This window comes from Prunus persica, chromosome G6 (assembly GCF_000346465.2).
Source record: "Prunus persica cultivar Lovell chromosome G6, Prunus_persica_NCBIv2, whole genome shotgun sequence".
Classification (NCBI taxonomy): domain Eukaryota; kingdom Viridiplantae; phylum Streptophyta; class Magnoliopsida; order Rosales; family Rosaceae; genus Prunus; species Prunus persica.
In genome coordinates this window covers 3,141,382-3,161,205 of record NC_034014.1, presented here as the reverse complement: position 1 = coordinate 3,161,205, position 19,824 = coordinate 3,141,382, and the positions used below count along the sequence as shown (strand labels likewise).

The 19,824-nt window shown below is 38.5% G+C and overlaps 3 protein-coding genes across 4 annotated transcripts; 1 reads left to right on the top strand and 2 right to left on the bottom strand.

The window, feature by feature from the left end:
* LOC18773566 (EPIDERMAL PATTERNING FACTOR-like protein 6) lies at positions 6,113-8,417 on the bottom strand. The gene is made up of 3 exons (XM_020565307.1): positions 7,475-8,417; positions 7,295-7,338; positions 6,113-6,616 (listed from the first exon to the last, which is right to left on the bottom strand). Exons 1-3 carry the CDS (start codon positions 7,584-7,586, stop codon positions 6,359-6,361), a joined length of 414 nt encoding a protein of 137 aa, XP_020420896.1. The 5' UTR covers positions 7,587-8,417; the 3' UTR covers positions 6,113-6,358.
* On the top strand, positions 12,497-14,983 carry LOC18774701. Of its 2 annotated transcripts, none has more exons than XM_007207551.2 (2): positions 12,497-12,860; positions 13,348-14,983. In XM_007207551.2, the coding sequence occupies exon 2, from the start codon at positions 13,357-13,359 to the stop codon at positions 14,683-14,685; it is 1,329 nt and encodes a 442-aa protein (XP_007207613.1). In that variant the 5' UTR covers positions 12,497-12,860; positions 13,348-13,356; the 3' UTR covers positions 14,686-14,983. The 2 variants fall into 2 exon arrangements, with proteins under 2 accessions (XP_007207613.1, XP_020420819.1); XM_020565230.1 differs by having other exon boundaries at positions 12,514-12,856.
* LOC18774502 (transcription repressor OFP17) lies at positions 15,209-15,863 on the bottom strand. The gene has a single exon (XM_020566709.1). It carries the CDS (start codon positions 15,861-15,863, stop codon positions 15,312-15,314), a length of 552 nt encoding a protein of 183 aa, XP_020422298.1. The 3' UTR covers positions 15,209-15,311.

Here is a 19,824-nt window from a genome sequence, read left to right as displayed (position 1 = left end):
ACATGGCGTCCTACACAACAAATTTTCTTGTCCACGAGCTCTCTCATGGTAAAGAAAAGAATCCTCAAAAGTAAAAGGTGAGTGACTCTGAGTGTACCAAACCAAGAGAGCTGGTGGTCGTCGTGGTTGATAGTCTATACGCGTGCCGCGTGCCCTCTCCAGACGAGTCACGTCACGTGAGCAAAAATAGGGACTGCATGAACAGTGAAAACGTTGCTTGAAACTTCGTGGTTCTTTCTTACTTCACCATCAATCCAAGGGGTCTCTTATGTATCCCATCTAGTGTCGTCTTCTTTGATTTCTCATTGCCCTAATTTTGTCCATATCCCTTTTGTTTGGTCTACCCACAGCGCCACGAATTAAATATTTAGTCGCGCGCCAACATTTATTGTTGCACCAGAATAATTATACTCAAAATATATTGTGAAACTCACTTGCATTAACAATTTAAATATTGTTATCAACAACCGTGCTAGCACGATTCTAACTATATATTTATATTGAAGTAACAAATTTTGGGTAGACAGTAATTTCTCTTTTTTTAAAAAAAAAAAAAATTCCTATGATTGCATTCATAATTTAGCTAAAAAAGTCACTAACCATAAAAGAGCCATTACAATAACAGAGCAGTCTAATATCAAAATTAAGACAATATGGCGTGTCTCCACTAACGATCAGGTAGGATCGAAGAAACTCTGGTATAGGCATCCCAACTAAGATTGCAAACTTAGAATAATAAAAAAGAAATAAAGCTTGAAAAAACCAAGCCATAACAATACAAATAAAACTCTCACCAAGGGGAGATGAAAAGCTCTCACAAAGGAGAGATGAAAAACTCTCACAAAAGGAGAGGTGAAAACTATACAGAGAACCCAAAGAGTCTCTGCAACTTATTCCAAACATAAAGAAATTGCAAAAAAGATGGTGGTGGAGATCCGATGCTGAAATGCAGATGAAGATCCGACGCTGAGCCGCAGTTGCCTATAATAGTTGGATGAAAATTATAACAAAATTAAGACAAATAGGGAAAACTTTTTATCTCTGAAAATGGGGGAAGAGGTGAAAGGAGGAAGAGAAGAGGGGAGAGGGAGGAAGAACAATGGCTTCCTCCCCCCTCAAAGTGAAAAAGGCTCTAAGAGTGTTTTTTGAGAGAAAGAGAACTAGAGTTTTTTGGGAGAAAGGGAGGGACGGTAATTTCTCTTTAAAACATGGAAAATATGGGGTTTGTTTATCAATTATTGTATACCAAACACTTGGTCACCAAGTCAATGAAACCATTTTTGACCCACATAAATAAACAAATAAAACCGCCACGTCAAGTAATGTGTATAGATAGACTTTTTGACAACTACTATTTCTTATTATTATATATGATTACCCACCGTCCACATGTATATTTGGGATATTAAAAGTGGCTCCTGTGCTCTACATTTTTGTGCCGCCATAACACGCAATTGGCCCCTTTGAAATTTGAAAATCAAGTGGTTAGTAAAAGGATTATTATATACATATAAACAAGCACTTCCTTTTCAAACCCATGTCAAATTTCAGAGGAAAGGTGAGGCCCATACTCAAAAGTTAACGCTAATGATACGATAATCAACTGACTATTAAGGATCGTTTGAAAGTGCTTATGTCATAATCTAATGATATTTTTCTTCCCAATATTTAAAAGCTTAACATGTTAGATATAAAAGAGCATGGCCCATTAAAAAGATTCAAATAAGAGCTTGGTCCTTCTTAACAGGGCCCATTTTAGCAAAGCAAAAGAAAACAAGGTCCATAATGATCAAGAAAGGCCCACACCTTTCTTTTTTTATTGACAACAGATGGTTAAATGCTGAATTTGTGCTAAAAGCCATTTCATGTTTCCATCAAAATTTAAAGCAGCAAAGCCTAGAAAAAGAAAAAAGGTCTAGACTCTAGAGTAGAAATTGATCCTGTTTGGCCTCAAAAAGGAGAAAACATTACGGTAGTATGACCACATGAGGCATGAGTTGATATCAGGACTTAGAAGTCCACATTCAAAGTGTTATATAAGAGCAGCTCCAGCAAGGGAGCCCAGCCCGAGGCGAGGGCAGGAAAAAAAAAAAAAAAGTCGCTCCAGCGTACAGCCCAGCCCCGGGGGTGGTGTGGGACCCACCAACTCGGGCTAGCTCGAAGGCGAGACCAGCCCCAGGTCCAACTCGCGTGTTGCTGACGTCAGCGCTCGCGTCGCCCTGACGTCAGCGCGACGCCAACTCCAACGGTACGCTGCCACGTGTCGCCTCCCCAGCCTTCCGATCTGCTTCTCCAAATTAATCCAACGGCTTAGGCATTTTTGGGCAATAAAAATATGAAAAAAAATCGTAAATTTTTTTAAAAAATTCTAAAAAATTCTGATATTTTTTTTCTATAAATACCTATCAATACCCTTCACTTTCAACACCAATACTCTTACATTTCATTATACTTCTACCATTATTCACTCTTTTTACTCAACATTTTCTTCTTTTTCATCTAGCAGTTTGATTTCATATTTTTATGGCTTCTTCTATCGAACCCGGAGGGGCTTGGAGCACCATGGAAGATGTTTCCTTGTGTGAGGCTTGGCTCCAAATTTGTCATTGTCCCGTGTCTGGCAATGAGATGAAAATTTTTCATATGTGGAAAAAAATTCATGCCGAATTTTGTGAAAAAATTCCGGGGTCTACTCGTACGGAGATGGCATTATCCAGTAGGTGGAAAATCCTGAATAAAGAGTTGGGAAAATGGAGAGCTGCCCTAGCAAAAGCGATGGACAACTATAGAAGCGGAGAAAATCGTACTAACGAGGTAAGTATTTTATAATTTTTGTTTTATTAAGTTTAATCTCCTAATATATATATTTTGTTAATATTGCTTGCATTTTCAATATTTTGTTAATATTTCTTGCATTTTAAATATTTTATTCATATTTCTTGCATTATCAATATTTTGTTAATATTTCTTGCAATTTAAATATTTTGTTCATATTTCTTGCATTTTCAATATGTTGTTAATATTTCTTGCATTTCCACTTGTTTCTTAATTTTCTTGCACTTCTAATTTATTTGTAAGGTTAATTGCATTTTCATTATTATTTTTTTTGTTACTTGCATATCCAATATATTTTAAATATTTATTGCATTTCCATTTTTTTGTTAAATAGATTATACAAGCACAAATGTGGTTCGGTGCAACCGGGGGTGGCAAAAAAAATTTCACCCATCATGAATGTTGGGAGGTGGTCAAATATTGCAAACGCTTCATAATTATTCCAACGGGTCCCGACGTTGTATTAAACGAGACGCCACTCCGTGATTCAATGGCACCGGATTCACCTCTTGATTCTCCTATGAGTCAAGACTCACCCATGGAAAAGGAGCCGAGGCCCATTGGCCGAAAGGCCGTGAAGGCAAAGAAAGTGGGTAATTCAAGCAATCATAATTCAAAGTTTTTGGAGGAAATTGCAAGGGAAAATGGCCTAAGAATTGAAATGGAGCAAAAACGCCAAGATAACGAGTTGACCCTTCAAGCTGAGTATGCACGAGAAAGGGAGTATTTGCGCAAAAAAGATATAGACATGACGGATCGGGAAACCATGGCCATGGATACAAGTCATATGTCCCCTGAAACAAAACAATTTTGGAAGCTAGAACGAAGGGATGTTATGAGAAGAAGACTTTTCCGGGATGATGGGCCTAGCAACACGGATTGGTTAAATGATGGAAACCATTAAATTTGTTAGCCTACCTTTTATGTATTTGTATTTTTCATGTTTTCTTTTAAAGTTGTTGTAATTCATGTATTTTATTTTAGTAGTAGTAATTCGTAATGACTTGTATTAGATTTCGTTATTTAATAAACAAAGTATTCAATAAATTACCTTTTTATTCAACATATTCCATACTTCAAACAAAATAAAAAAAAAAAAATTACAAACAAGGCACAATAATAATAACAAACCACAACCAAAGCATAATAAATAAAAATACAACACAACCAAACCATAAACCAAAGCATAATAAATAAAAATACAACACAACCAAACCATAACTAAATAAAACATAACCAAAGCATCTATGCTCCATCATTCTTCTTCATTGCCTTTCACCGCCCATAGATGCTCCATCAAGTGAACTTGACGCATTTCATGAATATACGAAGATTGCATCTCTGTATATCGATCTATCATTCGGGTCATCAAATGACCATCCCTCACCAACGGTTCCGGCTCAAATGGTTCTCCACTTGGTCCCATGGGCCTTTCATAAATCCGTGTCAAAGCTGTGTTCATTGGATCCGGTTCATACACCTCTAAAGCATCATAATCATACTCATCCTCCACAATCATATTATGGAGGATGATGCAAGCCATCATAATGCTTCTGAGGATCTCCTCATCAAACATACGGGCCGCACCTCGAATAATCAACCACCGAGCTTGAAGGATACCAAAACACCTTTCGACATCTTTCCTGTATCCCTCTTAATAGGTAGCAAATAATTTTTGCTTCTGGGATCGGGGATTCGGAATAGATTTGACAAAAGTGGTCCACCTCGGGTAGATGCCGTTAGCTAGATAATACCCCGTCTGGTACACTGTATTATTGACTTGATAGGTGATATTGGGGCCCTGGCCTCTCAATACATCGTTGAAGACCGGGGATTGACCCAGCACGTTGAGATCATTTTGGGATCCTGCAACTCCAAAGAAGGCATGCCAAACCCATGTGTCGAAGCCAACAACGGCTTCAAGGATGATACTTTTTTGGCCTTTTCTATTTCCGTAATCACCTTGCCAGGCAGTTGGGCAATTCTTCCATTGCCAGTGCATGCAGTCGATGCTACCAATCATTCTTGGAAATCCTCGAGCTTCGGCTTTTTGTAGAAGCCGTTGGAGGTCCCTGGGAGTAGTCTACGCAAGTAGTCCCTAGTATACAGAGTTTCAACTGCTTGACAAAATCTTACCAAAGCCTCCAACGTAGTGGACTTCCCCATCCGGGCAATCTCATCCACCCAATCAGCAGATGCTCCATACGCCAACATTTGTATAACAGCTGTAAGCTTTTGCTCCGGAAGAAGCCCCAAAACCCCAGCAGCATCACACTTTTGAACAAAGTATGCATCATAATTGCAAATATCATGCATGACTTTATTGAACAAATGAGGTTGCATTCTAAATCGCCTTCGAAAATCAACATCAGAGTACAAAGAAGTTGGGATAAAATAATCTTCCAAAAGATTCTTACCCCGAGAATGCCTATGTCTTTCCACATTCCGGCGGCGGCCGACTTGTGAACCATGGCGGCGACCTTGGTTCTCTTCTTCTTGCAAAGCCACTGCTATGAGAACTTGCTCATCGACTTGTCTCTGCAACTCATTGACTTCATCTGCTCTACGGTTTCTCTCTCTTGTTTCTCTCTCTTGCCTCTCAAAGCATCTCCTAAATTCTTCCATTCAGAATGAATGAAGTATGAATTCTAAACTCTGAGAAATGAAAATATAGAAAGATGTGATGTGAGAGGTATGAGCTGAGACTCTGGTTTTATAGAAAATTTTGGCAAGATAGACATGCCACGTGGCTTGATTTTATTGAATGAAAATCTTATCTGAAATTTGAAATTCATCCGAAATTTGAACCCTAATTTGTATGAAATTTGAATTTTGAAATTCATCCGAAATTTGAACCCAAATTCATTCGAAATTTGAACCCAAAAATTTATCTGAAATTTGAACTTTGAAATTCATCCGAAATTTGAATCCAAAAATCTTATCCGGAAATTTTATCTGATTATGAATAGTCTTGACACGTAGGAACCCGAAAATCTTATCTGAAAATATTACCCAAATTAATTATTCTCATTAAAAAATATGAGGAAAAAACAAAAAAATGAATAGTAATTGCCCTTAGCTAGGGCAACGGGTGGAAACACAAATTACTATTTGCAAGGGCAACCACTATTCACGTGAATAGTGGCTGCCCTAGCTCCACCCTTGCCATGACTAAGGGCAAATGAGTGGAGTTGCTCTAATAAAATTAAACTTCTATTTTTTGAGGCACTATCAAGTTAAGGAAGCTTCGACCATTTCCTTTAAGCATCATGTAAATAATGAACTCAAAGCACAGCCACAATAATGCTTGGCACAATATTTTCCATACCGATCATAATACAATATACTCGGTCAAATTGTTAACGTATATATATTTTTCTACACAAATTGAAGTCCTATAAATATTCCTTTTTTGATTAACAATAAGCATGATCAGGATAGAAAGTAGATACTTTAGTTGTAACGCAAACAAAATAATATCATGAAGCAAGAATCATGATATATGATCATTATTCATATATTTTCATGGCATGTACAGCCTGTTGCCACATTTGCACCTCCAAGCCTCCGGGTAATACTCTGTCGTCACCGGCGTCCCAGGCGGCACCGGCACGTGAACCGGCTTGCACGGGGTGCACCTGCCACACTTGGATGTGCACCGAGGCGGCGACGATCCAGGTCCACTCAAGTACCTCCTTGCCATGCTCAACGGAATGTTCAGCCTCTGCGCCCTCATATCGATCCTCCCCTCCATATAATTGCCACTTTGCTTCCCAAATTCCTGCACCAAATTAGAATTAAATCTCCCAATAATTAGCAATTATGGCACAATTAACACCAACCCTTTTGCGCACACAGTTCTTTAATTATGTGCACTGACCACTGAGTGTGGTCACAATATCTCACATGTCATTGCAGCTTCATGAATGCTAACGTGCGCCTGGCCCCAAGAACAATTTGTTCACGGGAGTCATATAGAACATGGTTTGCAGGTTAGGCGCTGAGCACAGCAGGCGCAAGTTACCGAGATGCATTAGAATTATCAGAAGAGGACAATAAACCAGAAGAAGAAAAAAACTAAGTAATTTCTTCAAAGCTGTGTGCTAAATTGCGCCAGTGTGCAGTGTGCTTCTTATTAGCTGACTGAGCCTACTACTACTTGACCATTTTTCTGAGGATGGACCACAGCAAGAGGACCACTGCCCTCAGTTTGTGCTACTCATCACCCATCATGGTGGCTTGATCAAATAATAAAAAGATATGTAGTCTCTATTTTGTTGTATTTGTCTTTTGAATCTCATATGCAGTCTATATCAAACACAGATTGAGTCAAACTTGGTCAAGGTTAGAGACTTGTTATTGATGTGATTCATATGGGAAAAAGAAATGACATAAAGAAGCAAAAATGCTCATTAATTTTGAAAGTAAAAGATAAGATATATATAATGGACCAACCCACCTGAAAATATGTACCATCTTTGGCTTTCAAGGCACACCTGCTATCTGCATTTTAACACAGGGTAGATAAATGTGTTAAATTTCAGAGAGACGGACGAGGGACTTATTAAATGATATTAGCTAGACAGAATAGTGGTAACTGAAAGTAGGAGAAATTGAAGTGGCAAATTTGATTGTTTACCTGGACATGTATTTGAGTTGATGGTGGTGAATAGGGCAGAAATTGAGAGTAAGAAGAAAAGACAGGGCTTGCTGATCATAAACCTTAGTCTGTGCGGTCTCTTCAACTCCATGAACAACAAGAGGGAAGCTCAGAAAACCCACCAATGGCACAAGAACACAACCTTTTTCTGATATTAACTGAGCTCTAGCAAGCTCTCTTTTTTCTCTCTGAACCCTTTTTTGAGATTAACTAGGTTCCCATGTTGCAACTGTCATCTCAGCTCTTAAAGACTCCCCTTTTCAACTAACTCTCTCTCTCTCTCTCTCTCCCTCTCTGTTCTGTGAGTGGGGTGGTTGTAGAGTTGGAAAAAGTAGGGATGGTATATTTAACCAGATGGAATTGTGTGACAGAGAAAAGTGTTACTGAGAGAGAGAGAGAGAGAGAGAGAGAGAGAGAGAGAGAGAGAAGGAGAAAAACTGAAAAAGAAAGGTGAATCTATGAGGATTGTCTCTTCCTAAGCTTTGCCATGTTTGGTTCTTTGATTCTCTTGCAGGCTTTCTCTACTGTCTTTCTACAATTACAAAACCCAGAAATGCAAAAACAACTGCTGCTCTGCTACCTCCTCTGCACTCACTTTTCCAGAGTCCACACTCTTCCCCTCTGTTTTTTTTCCCCAACCTCCTCTCACACCCCCACCTTTGTTTAACTGTATCTTCCTTGTTTTTTTATTTTTTATTTTTTATACTTCTGCCTCATCCTTTTTCGTTTCTTTAATCCTTAATGTCTTGTATTAAAAATTCCTTTTTCTTATAATTAATATTACCAAAATATCTTACTGCATTAACAAATAACATGTCTCTCCTAATTAAGTCATCTCAATCATCATTTTGAGTTTCACCCATGGGTGCAATGATGTTTAAACAATGAGGAAGGTACATCAATCTTCCGTACAAATTCACATATATTACATTGTGATTAATCAACACTCTAAAAGAGAAAGGTAAACTCGTTAATCTCACGGTACAACCGCGTTCCCATAACAAATTCGTAGTTTAGAAAAATCCCAATGGGGCATGCATCATGTTTAGAAGTGGTTAACATAAAGAACTTGGTAATTAGGCACCTCTTTTTTCTTTTTGTTGTATATTTGTAAGTTGGCAACTTATAGAAATTGTTGCAGCATTATTATGCACACCAACCATCTTTCAGGGCTTGGATGCCTCTGTTTAAAAACCCCAACCCTTTTCACCCTGTTTGCTTTGGACTTTTGGGAAAAACAAAAAGTACATACTGTCCTGTAACATGTAGCAGTGGACTTGAAAGACTTCCATGAAACGTTGTGCTATATCCAATTAATAACGCTATGATACGGGCGATAACACTTTCACGTGGTATAACATCATTAGTGATATCCTCGATGTAACTAAGTATTTTCTCCTGGGGATGAGAAAGGAAGGCATTTGCCATTTGGTCTATGATGAGATTAATGAGAGATTGCCTGGTTACTGTTTAGCATCCAATCAAAGCTGCAGTGATCAAGCATCCCAAGCCGTTAATCTGTGACACTTCTGGCAACAAAAGGATGGGATGGGATGGGATTGTCTTGGCTTACAGAATCTGATCAAAATTGGCTGGCCACTGGACCCTCCCCTAATAATCAACGAAACCTGTAGATTCCAAAGGCAAATCAGGTGTGGACAAATTGTCCAAACAGACAAGCATGAAAATGGTGAACGTTTGGTGATGGGTTTTGGTAAGTGCCACCATGTAGGACAGTATATAATTCACAGTTTACTTGTCCTTCTTTCACATGGTTTTCTAACTTTCTACACGTCTCTGATTCAATTCATGGTTTCAGAATGTCTTTTCTGATGTCCTCTCCTCTCCCTGGCTAAATTTCCCAGAATGAATAAATTAACCTAAAAAATTTATTGGCTTTGAATGCATAAGATCATTTAGAAGACAGAATTAATGGCAAACTTTCCCATCAAGTACAATACTTGAAAAAGAAAGAGCATGAATTTCAAACATAATAAGATAAAAGATATCTGAGGAAAAGTTACTTTTGCTTATCCATGATCCCATGAGACATTACAAAGTGATCAGCACTGCAGCATTACAAAGTGATCATCACTGCAGCATTACAAAGTTAGGCTTATAAGGAAAAAAGAAGAAGTTAAATTTGCTATTTGGAAGCTAAATCTCTTATCTTTCTCATGGAATTAATGATGGAATAAGCATATGTTCTCTTTGGGGAGATAGTGAAATGACAGACCCGTGTTTTCCTTTTTCCTAACATGAGTTGCCAAAAGACAACGACATAGACCATGGACAAATTATTCAATATATATATAACCATATCTGCAGCCACTCTTACCAAACTAACCTTCCATTCTGCAGACATTAACATTTAAAATAGATGGCTAGACCACTTGGCTCTTTGCTTTGGAAGTAGCCATTTCCAGTTACCTACGCATCACAGTTTGACATACATATAGAATTTCCTTTCATTTATAATGGGTTATTTTTGCATATATATCAACCCGTGACTTACAAAAATGAGAAATCGAATTTTGAAGTGGATTCTTGTGCCATGAAGTAAAGACACTCAAAAACCATATAGAACAACACATGTTTTAACTTTATTACTCTTATTGTCCCTAACAAAGAATAAGCTGTTGGGTGCAATCGCGGGCATTGGTCAATGCAGATGTGGAGAGAAGAGGGAAATTAACTTATTAAGCCTCTCTGCAAAATTGCAAACCTGCTCTTGTTTCCATGCTTTTGTTTCTGCTCTGTAGGCCTCTGATGCCCTTTGCTTTCTTAGGCTTCCTCTTTGCTAGTAGAAACCAAGTCCAACAGTCATTGTCTCACATATATATATGTGTATGAATATAATCCCACTTAGTCAAATGTGAATATAAATTTCAAACTTCAATTAAATTGGCCTTTGTCCCACCACAGCTTTGGCGTTTGATTGATAGAGAGAGATGGGAAATGTATAGGTTAAATGTGTGGGCAAACAATCCTCTCCTGTCCTGACAGGCCCTCTGCATTTCACATTTCTTTGAACAAAGCTGACAGCACTATTGTGTGATTTTGACATATGGGACTCACTTTGAGCTTATTAATATCATACAAATTTTTTTTTTCTTGAGGGCTTTCTTCTTGTAAAAGGACACTTTAGCGGCTATTAGATCTTTGGTCAGGATTTAATCCCTCTTGAGTGGTATACATCATACACATAGAATTTTGCTAGATTTCATCAAATCTGAATGGTGTCATACTAATACATACTTTAATAAATGGTTGGTGCCCATGGTAGGGTATTGAATTCTTAGAAAGAGCTATGCTTGTGAACAGTCTTTCGTATACGAGTGAGCTACTTTTAGTTGTGAATACATATATAAGACTTATTACTATACTGAACATCAAAAAAATCATGAGCGACTGCTCTTAGTACTTCTCTCTTGAAGAATACTGAACAACAAATTGGACCTTTAAATTAATGGAGGATATTATCACTCCCTCAATGCAATGACTCCAGTACATGCAGTGTAGAAGTGCAAATAATATCTCAATTTTCATATTTTATTTGTAGCTCTCCATCCAACATTACAAGGATTTCATATTTCTTTTTCTTGAAGGTGTTGTGTCTCCATTTTGTCCAACCGGGTTCGTGATCTTAGATTTAAAGAGGCCTACCATATCTTGTTCATTAGAAAATAGGACCACAAAGAGGTCTACCAAAACATAACTCATTGTCTTATCACAGACAAGAACCCACCAAGCTAAATTGAGTATATTTCAAACTTGTTATTTGACCATGCAGTTGATACTTGTACTATTCCGGAAGAGTGCAAATAACACTCCCATAGTAACAAATATTATTTGTACTTCTTTGGTCGAGTGCAAGAATACAAGCGAAGAGAGCGCGTAACACTTTATTTTTTTATAAAAAATTAAGAATCAAAATCGAAATTGCAAACGGAATGTTATTCACACTATCTACTATCTATCTTATGATTTTGTATTGGTAATAATGTACCAAGACTAAGAGCTATTAACTAATTAAGAGTTCCATATGTGAAAACAGGAAGAAGAAAAAAAAGAGAAGTGAAGGAGATGACTAGGATAGGAGGAATGCAGGTGGGAGAGAATAAAGACGGCCCCTCCACCCTTCTTCTTCCTCATTTTTATATCGTTTTCATGAGCTTGGCTTCATGCAAGCTCTCTCAATATTTAATGCTTTGAAGTTTTGGAGTTTGCTTGCATCTCTCTCCTACTTTCTAACATTGTACTCACTTCTTGTCCCTTTTAGGCATACATTTACCAACACATCCATTCAGCTCAGATTCTTCACGTGATCATGCATTTTAAGTTTAACCCATCTCGACAACAAGGCAAACTTCTCTTCTAAGTTCTAGTTACACTTTCCCTTTACAGTTTCTAAAACTAGCCCTTCATCCTATCAAAATTTGGTTTTCCTACTAAGAGGCCTTGCCCTAAAAGCCTTTCGAAAAATTATGAATCCAAACTTATCAAACTCAAACAAATTTGAATTTGCAGTATTGTAGACGATATTGAATTTAACAATATAATTTACAGACGAATGATCATTTAGTTTAGTAACATTCTTAACTTTGTTGAAAAAAAAAATTCGTAAAAATCTAAACGGGAAATCCGACTATAAGCCCAAAACCGGACCATGAACCCAATATCACTCAATCCAGATCAACTTCTTGTTGTTGGTGAGCAGCACACTGAGCAGTTTGCTTTCCACACAGGTCCAGCTCAAACGACGTCGTCTCTTATTCAGTTTTGATAAACGGCTGCGATTGAATCTGGAAATCCAAAGCAGCAGAAAATTGTCACAGCGTCATTGGGTTGCGTAACGCTCTGAGCCTCTGACACAGAAGTTAAAAGAAACTCGCGTGCGGTCCCTAATTCTTATAACTTTTTGGTAACTACGTGCGCCCCTTTCTCTAAAAATCTAAAATTAAAAAAAGCAGAAATTTTTTTTGAAAAAAAAAATAGAGAGAGAGAGAGAGAGAGAGAGGAAGAATTTCAAAATGGTGGCAGGCAGAGCAGGAGGGTTCTTCAGAAACACAAACAGTAAAGATTCCCAGTTGGGTTTAGCTCCTTTTCCCATAAAATAAATAAATATTATTTTTAAAAAAATCACTAAACTTTGAACTTCGCATCACATTTTTCCAAACACCGCGTATATGTGATTTGCAGTATGAATGCTTTGCTTAAAATATGATTTTATGGCATCTACTGCTGCTGCACCAAACCAGACCCCCTTCAAGCCTCAACCCATTTGCTCAGACTGGACACTGGAGACCAACAACACGATATAGCTCTTGAAACGCCGTCGTTTAGTTCCTTCACTTGCTGGTTTGTAAGTTTTCGTTTTGTGAATCCCAAATGCTGTTGTTGTTGTTGTGCATGTACTCTGCTACTGCTGCTGCTCTAGAATCGCTTCTCTTGCTGTCTGCTTTTGGGTTTTGTAAAAGTTTGCTCCTTTTTGAGTTTTGTCCTCTGCCCTTTTTTGTATTTTTTGTGCTTTGCTGGTGCTCAACTTCTACATGGTTGGCTTTGTCCTTGTTGAAATTTTGGTCTCTGTTTCTAGTTTGATTTTGGGTCTTTGATCCTCAAAAGGGCTTTGCATTATTTTGGGGTTTTTGGTGTATATAATACTAGTGCTACTGTGCAAGTGTTATATTAGTGGGCTGTTTCTTAGCCGGGTTTCTTGGATTTGCTACGCCCATTTTGAGACAAGTTATATCATATTGGGATTTTTTTTATGCTGTGGAAGCAAAAGTGCTGTAAGTGCCATTGGTATTTAGATCTGCAGTATCAGTTCTCAGTGTTTTGACCTTTTTTAGGAAGAAGGAATGGAGTTTGCTACTCCCAAACCCCTTAAACCCTCCTCAAACATATCTGATATTGTCTCCAAGTTTGCCAAAGTTTGCAAGTTGAGATCCATTGGTGTGTTTACCTCTGAAAACCAAGATCACCATCACCAGCATCCCAACAACGCCAACAACATTAGTGCCCCTTTTGGTGAAGATGGAAGTGATGTGACCGGGGATACAGAGCGTGATGGCGTAAAAATCCATCCCCAGCCCATGGAAGTTACGAGAACAAGCAGTATGTGTGGGGATGCCGAGTTATCCAAGTTGTTTGACATTGTGTCAGCTCTGAAATTAGCTTATATCCAGCTTCAGGAAGCTCATGTACCCTATAACCCGAAAAAGATTGTAGCTGCAGATAGACATTTTATGGCTGAGCTTGAATCTCTCTGCCAGATTAAGCGTGTGTATAAGGAGACGCAATGTGTGAAGCCCAAGTCTGATTCATCTCATTCCGCAATCCTGAGGAAGAAGGTTGAACTGAATGAGAAGCTGCTGGAAGAGTTGAAGTTTCAAACGGAAGTTAAGAACTCTGATATAATCTGCCTGCAACAAGAGCTCAGAGATTTGGACTTGGTGAATGTGACATTGGCTGAGAATGTAAGGCAGATAAGTTTGCAAAGGAAGAATGCACGGGTTTTGAACATTACTACATTTCAGGATGCTTACAGAGCTGCGTCAAAATCCATTCATGATTTTGCGAAGCCTTTAATTAGCTTGATGAAAGCTTCAGGCTGGGATTTGGATCTTGCGGCAAAGGCAGTGGAAGTGGAAGCTGCATATTCAAAAAGGTCCCACAAGAAGTACGCATTTGAAGCCTACATTGCAAGGAGAATGTTTTATGGGATGTCATTGAAAGCTTATAATGTGGATGGTATTATGAGATATGATGACCCAATGGATGCCCTGATAGAGAACCCAGATTCAGATTTTGCCAGATTCTGCGGAGAAAAGTATCTGCTAGTTGTTCATCCAATGATGGAATCATGGTTTTTTGGGCATCTGGATCACAGGACACTTGTATTGAGTGGCAAGCATCCAAGGACTTCATTCTATCAAATATTTGCAAGAATGGCAATGCGGGTTTGGGTTTTACATGGCATTGCACCTTCAATAGATTCTGAAGCAAAAATATTTGCTGTTAAAAGAGGAAGCAAATTCTCAGATGCTTATATGGAATCTGTGGAGGAAGATGGCAAAGGTGCAGCTGTCTTGGATGAAGGACAAGTCGAGTTTATGGTCATGCCTGGATTTAGAATTGGAGAGACAATTGTGAGGTCTCGCGTGTATGTTTCAAAACCAAAAATGTAATCGTCCCTTGGTAATGTTTACAGTTCACTGACCAACTGGTCATTCAGCTGAACCTAACTTTTGTTATGAAATGTTAATAGTTAGTTCAACTTAGCCGAGAGCAATTGTGGGAGTTTTCCAAACTACAGCTGGTAGAGTTAAATCGATTTAACTCTCAAATCTGAGTTTGTAATATCCAGTTTTCAAGTTTTGACATATCTATATGGATATGGTAGACTGCAAGAATCTGGTTAATCACTTTCTAAACTGTAAATTGACATCTATATGGATATTGTTCTTTATTTCCATGTGTCTTTTTATTTCTTTCCAGAATTTAATCAAAGCCGCTTTCTTCAACTTTGGGAATGCATTGCTTGTTTCTTGATTCATTTGCAGAACTTTTAATGATGATTGCTTTGGAGTACAATACAATTTAATCAGATTGTGCATTGAATTCTTTTGGATTTTGTTTGTACCACCTGCAAATGAAATCAATATTTTGCTTTTCTGAAATGGTATCATTGAGAGTATTTGGTGCCTTGGTGAAGAATGAATAAGCATGATAAAAGGAATCATTTCCGCATTTACATGCCATATTACAAAAATATTATGCCTTTGAAAGAAAGAATTTGAATATTGAAGAATCACTATGAACTTTCATCACTGCTGGTGGAAAACAAGTCCTTGCACAGCTCTCCGTAGAATCTACCAACCAAATCAATGAAAACAGGGCTTTTCAGGTTCTTCCAGCAGTAAAGAAGCTCTTCCACATCCATTAAGTCCCTCACTTTCCCTTCATCAATAATCATCTCCACCAAATAGTTCTCAAAACTCTTGCATGCATCTTGCACCTCTTCATGACCCGAAGCCACCGGTTCTCCAGCCATAGCCTTCAAATAAGCCGGTGTAATGGGTGATGAATAATGCCTTCCATCACCCCCTTTTTCTGAGAAGCTCTTGAGCGCTGCTAGTCTGTCCATCCCTTTCGGCTTCCGGGTTGAACAGAAAGCTGACAGGAACCCCGTTATCCGATTCTTCTTCGGAGCCTTTTGAGCCTTTTCAACTTTGGTGTAATGAGGACGAGAGTGAAGGGCTCTTATAAAGAATGGTTTTTTGAGTTTGAATCTGAAAATTTGTAACAAGTTTCTGCATGGTTTGAGTAGCTTGGATCTTAAGGCAATTGGTGCCTTCAACCTCATCTCTAATGATTGGAAGCAGAGTGAGATTGAAGGGATGGTGATTCTGTTGCCTTTTTGTTGCTTGTTTTGGGAGCACAGCACAAGTGGTGTGTGCTTTTGCTTTTGAGAAAATCTCTGTTGTAACAACAGTTGGTGTAACAAAAGGAGAGAGGGTTTGTGTTTTTGTTTTTGCTTGGTGGATTTACATAGAGAAGATGGAGGGAGACTTTGTGCTTTGTTCATTGGGTGCTAAAAATTAATATTAATACTAAAAATTAATATTAATGGGGTTCACGTATTGGAAGTCAAGTAAGTGCAAACCATGAAATGAAGTAAACCTCTCTCTCCTCTTGTTTTTTTATTATAGAAAAGTCCTAATTTTCAGACTGGGTGTCATTAGCTGCGTTAACGCGGCTTTTGGACCTCTCTCCTCAAAAAAGGGTGTTGAGAATTTTAAAAAACATCTCCACCAATGTGCTCTAATGTCATGCTTCCTATATTTTTGGAAATCTTATTTGATTGTATAGCCTATATCCAATATAAAATGCATCTCCCACAATGTTTTCTATTGTAGTTAACCAACAATGTTTTTATCATAATTCATAAAATATAACAAAACACATCTTGCAATCATGTCTTTAAATTTTCGTTTGACATTGCTTATTTGGGGCCATAAGTTATTATTTTGAAATAAGGACCAAGGTATTAACTTTATATTTTTCTTAAGTTTGAATACTAGTGTTATTAGAGATTAAACTTATCTAACATATAATGTAATCAAAAATAAAATAAAATATAGAGCTTAACCTTTAAAACATCTTTTCAAACCCCCTAAAAAATAATAATAATAATAATTTACCTAAAAAAGAGAAAAGAGCTCATTTTGAAGTAATTTCCTTGTCGTGTTTATTATTAGAATACAAACATGAATGTATAATAGTTTGAAAGAAATACACGGACAGAACAGCCTAAATGGAATATTTAAACAGTATGGCCGCCCGGCTATACTTTTTAAATATATTCGAATATTTAAAGAGTATAGCCGGGCGGATACTCTTATACGACACGTTTACCTCACCAACGACAACGATTAAAAGTATAGCCGCGCGGCTATACACTATACGATATGTTTACCTCACCAACGACAACGACAATACATTTAAACAGTATAGCCGTACGGCTATATCTTTGAATATTCGAATATATTTAAAAAGTATAGCCGACCGGCTATACGTTTTAAGTATACTACATGTTTGCCTCGCCAACGACAACGAGGAGGACAATATGTTTAAAGAGTATAGCCGCGCGGCTATACTGTATTCCTCCTCACCAATTCCAGCTCAAGATCGCTCACTCTGGTCTTGAAGCTTTATTTTTTCTTGAATTTTTTACCCATGATTTTCTTCTTAGCTTTCAGCTGAAATCAGTAGTCTTTTATAACAAGTTGTTTCTATGTCCATGTTTTCACTATGTTCAGTGCTTTAATAGTTGCAGTTCAGAAGAAGATGTAAAGAATGTTTAGTTGGAAGGTTTTTTTGGTATATTGTCAATAGTAGAGTACAGCAAAATATATACTACCAATATTACAGAATCTCCATAGCGTGATCCCCAATCCTAGGGATTGATTTGGATCTGTCTACCTATATCAAGTAACTACTCTATGTATGGTTATAATTAACATATTACAATAATAACATATCAATTACAATATATTATTCTAATACTCCCCCTCAAGTTGGAGAGTGAATGTCATGAAGTCCCAACTTGCTGCTTAATCTGGTATAGTCGTTCTTTCCCAAAGGCTTCGTAAAAATGTCTGCTAACTGAGCGTGGGAAGGGACATATGAAGGAGTGATCAGTCCGGCAAGCAGCTTTTCTCGAACGATGTGACAATCAATCTCAATATGTTTGGTGCGCTCGTGGAATACAGGGTTCGCAGCAATATATAAAGCAGCTTGATTGTCACAATATAATGGAGCCGGGTTCACCTGAGGGACTTTCAGATCATGTAGTATGTATCGTAGCCAAGTGAGTTCCAAACAAGCGTTTGCCATGGCTCGGTACTCTGCTTCTGCGGATGAACGAGAAACATGTTGTTGCTTTTTGGATTTCCATGAGATGAGAGAATTTCCCAGAAAAATACAAAAACCTGTGACAGATTGTCTTGTGGTACGGCATCCGGCATGGTCTGAATCACAGTAAGCTCTCAAAGCAAGATTGTTTGATGCAGGAAATAATAAGCCTTGACCTGGAGAATTTTTGATGAATCTGAGAACACGGAGTGCTGCATCCCAATGTGGTTTTCTAGGCTCATGCATGAATTGACTCAATGTCCGAACTGAATATACTATGTCGGGCCTTGTTACAGTGAGGTAGATCAAGTGTCCCACTAACCGTCGGTATTTCATAGGATCATTGAGTAAAGCTCCATCTGTGGGTGTGAGTCTGAGATTTTGCTCCATTGGAAACTTATCTGGACGAGCGCCTAAGAGACCCGCATCTTGTAATATGTCCAAAGCATATTTCCTTTGAGACATGTAAATACCTTTCTTGGAACGAGAGAACTCAATACCCAAGAAGTATTTTAAATCACCAAGGTCCTTGATGCGAAAATGCTTGAGGAGAAAAGATTTGAGATGCTCCATTTCTTGCAAATCATTCCCTGTGAGAAGTATGTCATCCACATAAATAAGAATAGCTGTAAAAGAATTATTTCGAACCTTGGTGAACAAGGAGTAATCGGATTTTGACTGCTGAAAGCCTGCCTGTTGAATAGCACCAGAAAATTTGGAAAACCAGTTCCTGGAAGCCTGTTTAAGTCCATAAAGGGACTTATTGAGCCGACATACAGTATTCCCCCCTTGTCGGCGAAGTCCGGGAGGAAGGTCCATGTACACGACTTCGTGCAAATCGCCATGGAGGAAGGCATTCTGAACATCTAATTGATGGATGAACCAATTACGAGCAGCGGCAACAGTGAGAAGACAACGCAATGTGGTGAGTTTGGCTGTAGGAGAGAATGTTTCCTGGTAATCAATGCCTTCCACCTGTGTGTAGCCCTTGGCCACAAGCCGGGCTTTGTAACGATCAATGGTGCCATCAGATTTATATTTGAGTTTGAAAACCCATTTACAACCAATGGGTTTGTGTCCAGGTGGCAACGGGACAAGAGTCCATGTATTGTTTTGTGCCAAAGCATCTAATTCTGTTTGCATGGCCTGCTGCCAATTGGGATCAAGGATGGCTTGAGCATAACTGGTGGGTTCAGTGGTGCCTGAAATGTTAACTAAAAAGGAATAATGGGGGGATGAAATGCGAGAATAAGACAAGAAATGAGAGAGTGGGTATTTTGTACCTGTAACAGCAGATGGCGACCGGGCAGATGAAGAGGCATGGTTGGACATGTGGTAATGTTGGTGCCATGCGGGAGCCTGCCTTGGACGAGTGGAATGACGTGTTGGAGCCATGGGAGATGAATGAGGTGAACCAAGTAATGTTGGTTCAGATGGAAAATGAAGAAGTGGCAAGGTGTGGTCAGATGAATGGGAGATAGGTGGAGTGTTGGGAACCACTTGACTGGTGGTGGCGGGGTGAGGTTGTGGAGAGGAAGGAGTGATGCTGGTAGGTTCTACAAGGGAGGCATCAAGAGGTGGACATGTGGTGTCATGGGTAGGTGTGTTAATGCTAGTTGGGATTGGGATGGCAGGAGGTGGACACGTGATGTCATTGGGTGATGAAATGGGATTTATAGAAAGTGGTGGTTCAATGTCAAAAATTGGGTTAGGAATAATAGGAGTGGAGGAAGCAGGTTGAGGTGGGATAGTGGAGAAAGGAAAAATATGTTCATGGAACTGAACATCTCTATTAACTAAAAATTTGGAGGTGTGCAGATCAAAAAGTTTGTAGCCCTTTTGTCCCATTGGATAGCCAACAAAAATACAAGGTGTGGCACGAGCATCAAATTTTTGTAGGGGATGAGTCA

Bases quoted from the DNA above. Each gene is read 5' to 3' on its own strand.
- LOC18774701 (XM_007207551.2), top strand. From the start codon at position 13,357: ATGGAGTTTGCTACTCCCAAACCCCTTAAACCCTCCTCAAACATATCT.
- LOC18774502 (XM_020566709.1), bottom strand. From the start codon at position 15,863: ATGAGGTTGAAGGCACCAATTGCCTTAAGATCCAAGCTACTCAAACCA.
- LOC18773566 (XM_020565307.1), bottom strand. From the start codon at position 7,586: ATGGAGTTGAAGAGACCGCACAGACTAAGGTTTATGATCAGCAAGCCC. The intron at 7,339-7,474 runs GTAAACAATCAA...GTTAAAATGCAG, and splicing joins CAACTCAAATACATGTCCAG to ATAGCAGGTGTGCCTTGAAA. The intron at 6,617-7,294 runs GTGGGTTGGTCC...AATTTGGTGCAG, and splicing joins AAGATGGTACATATTTTCAG to GAATTTGGGAAGCAAAGTGG.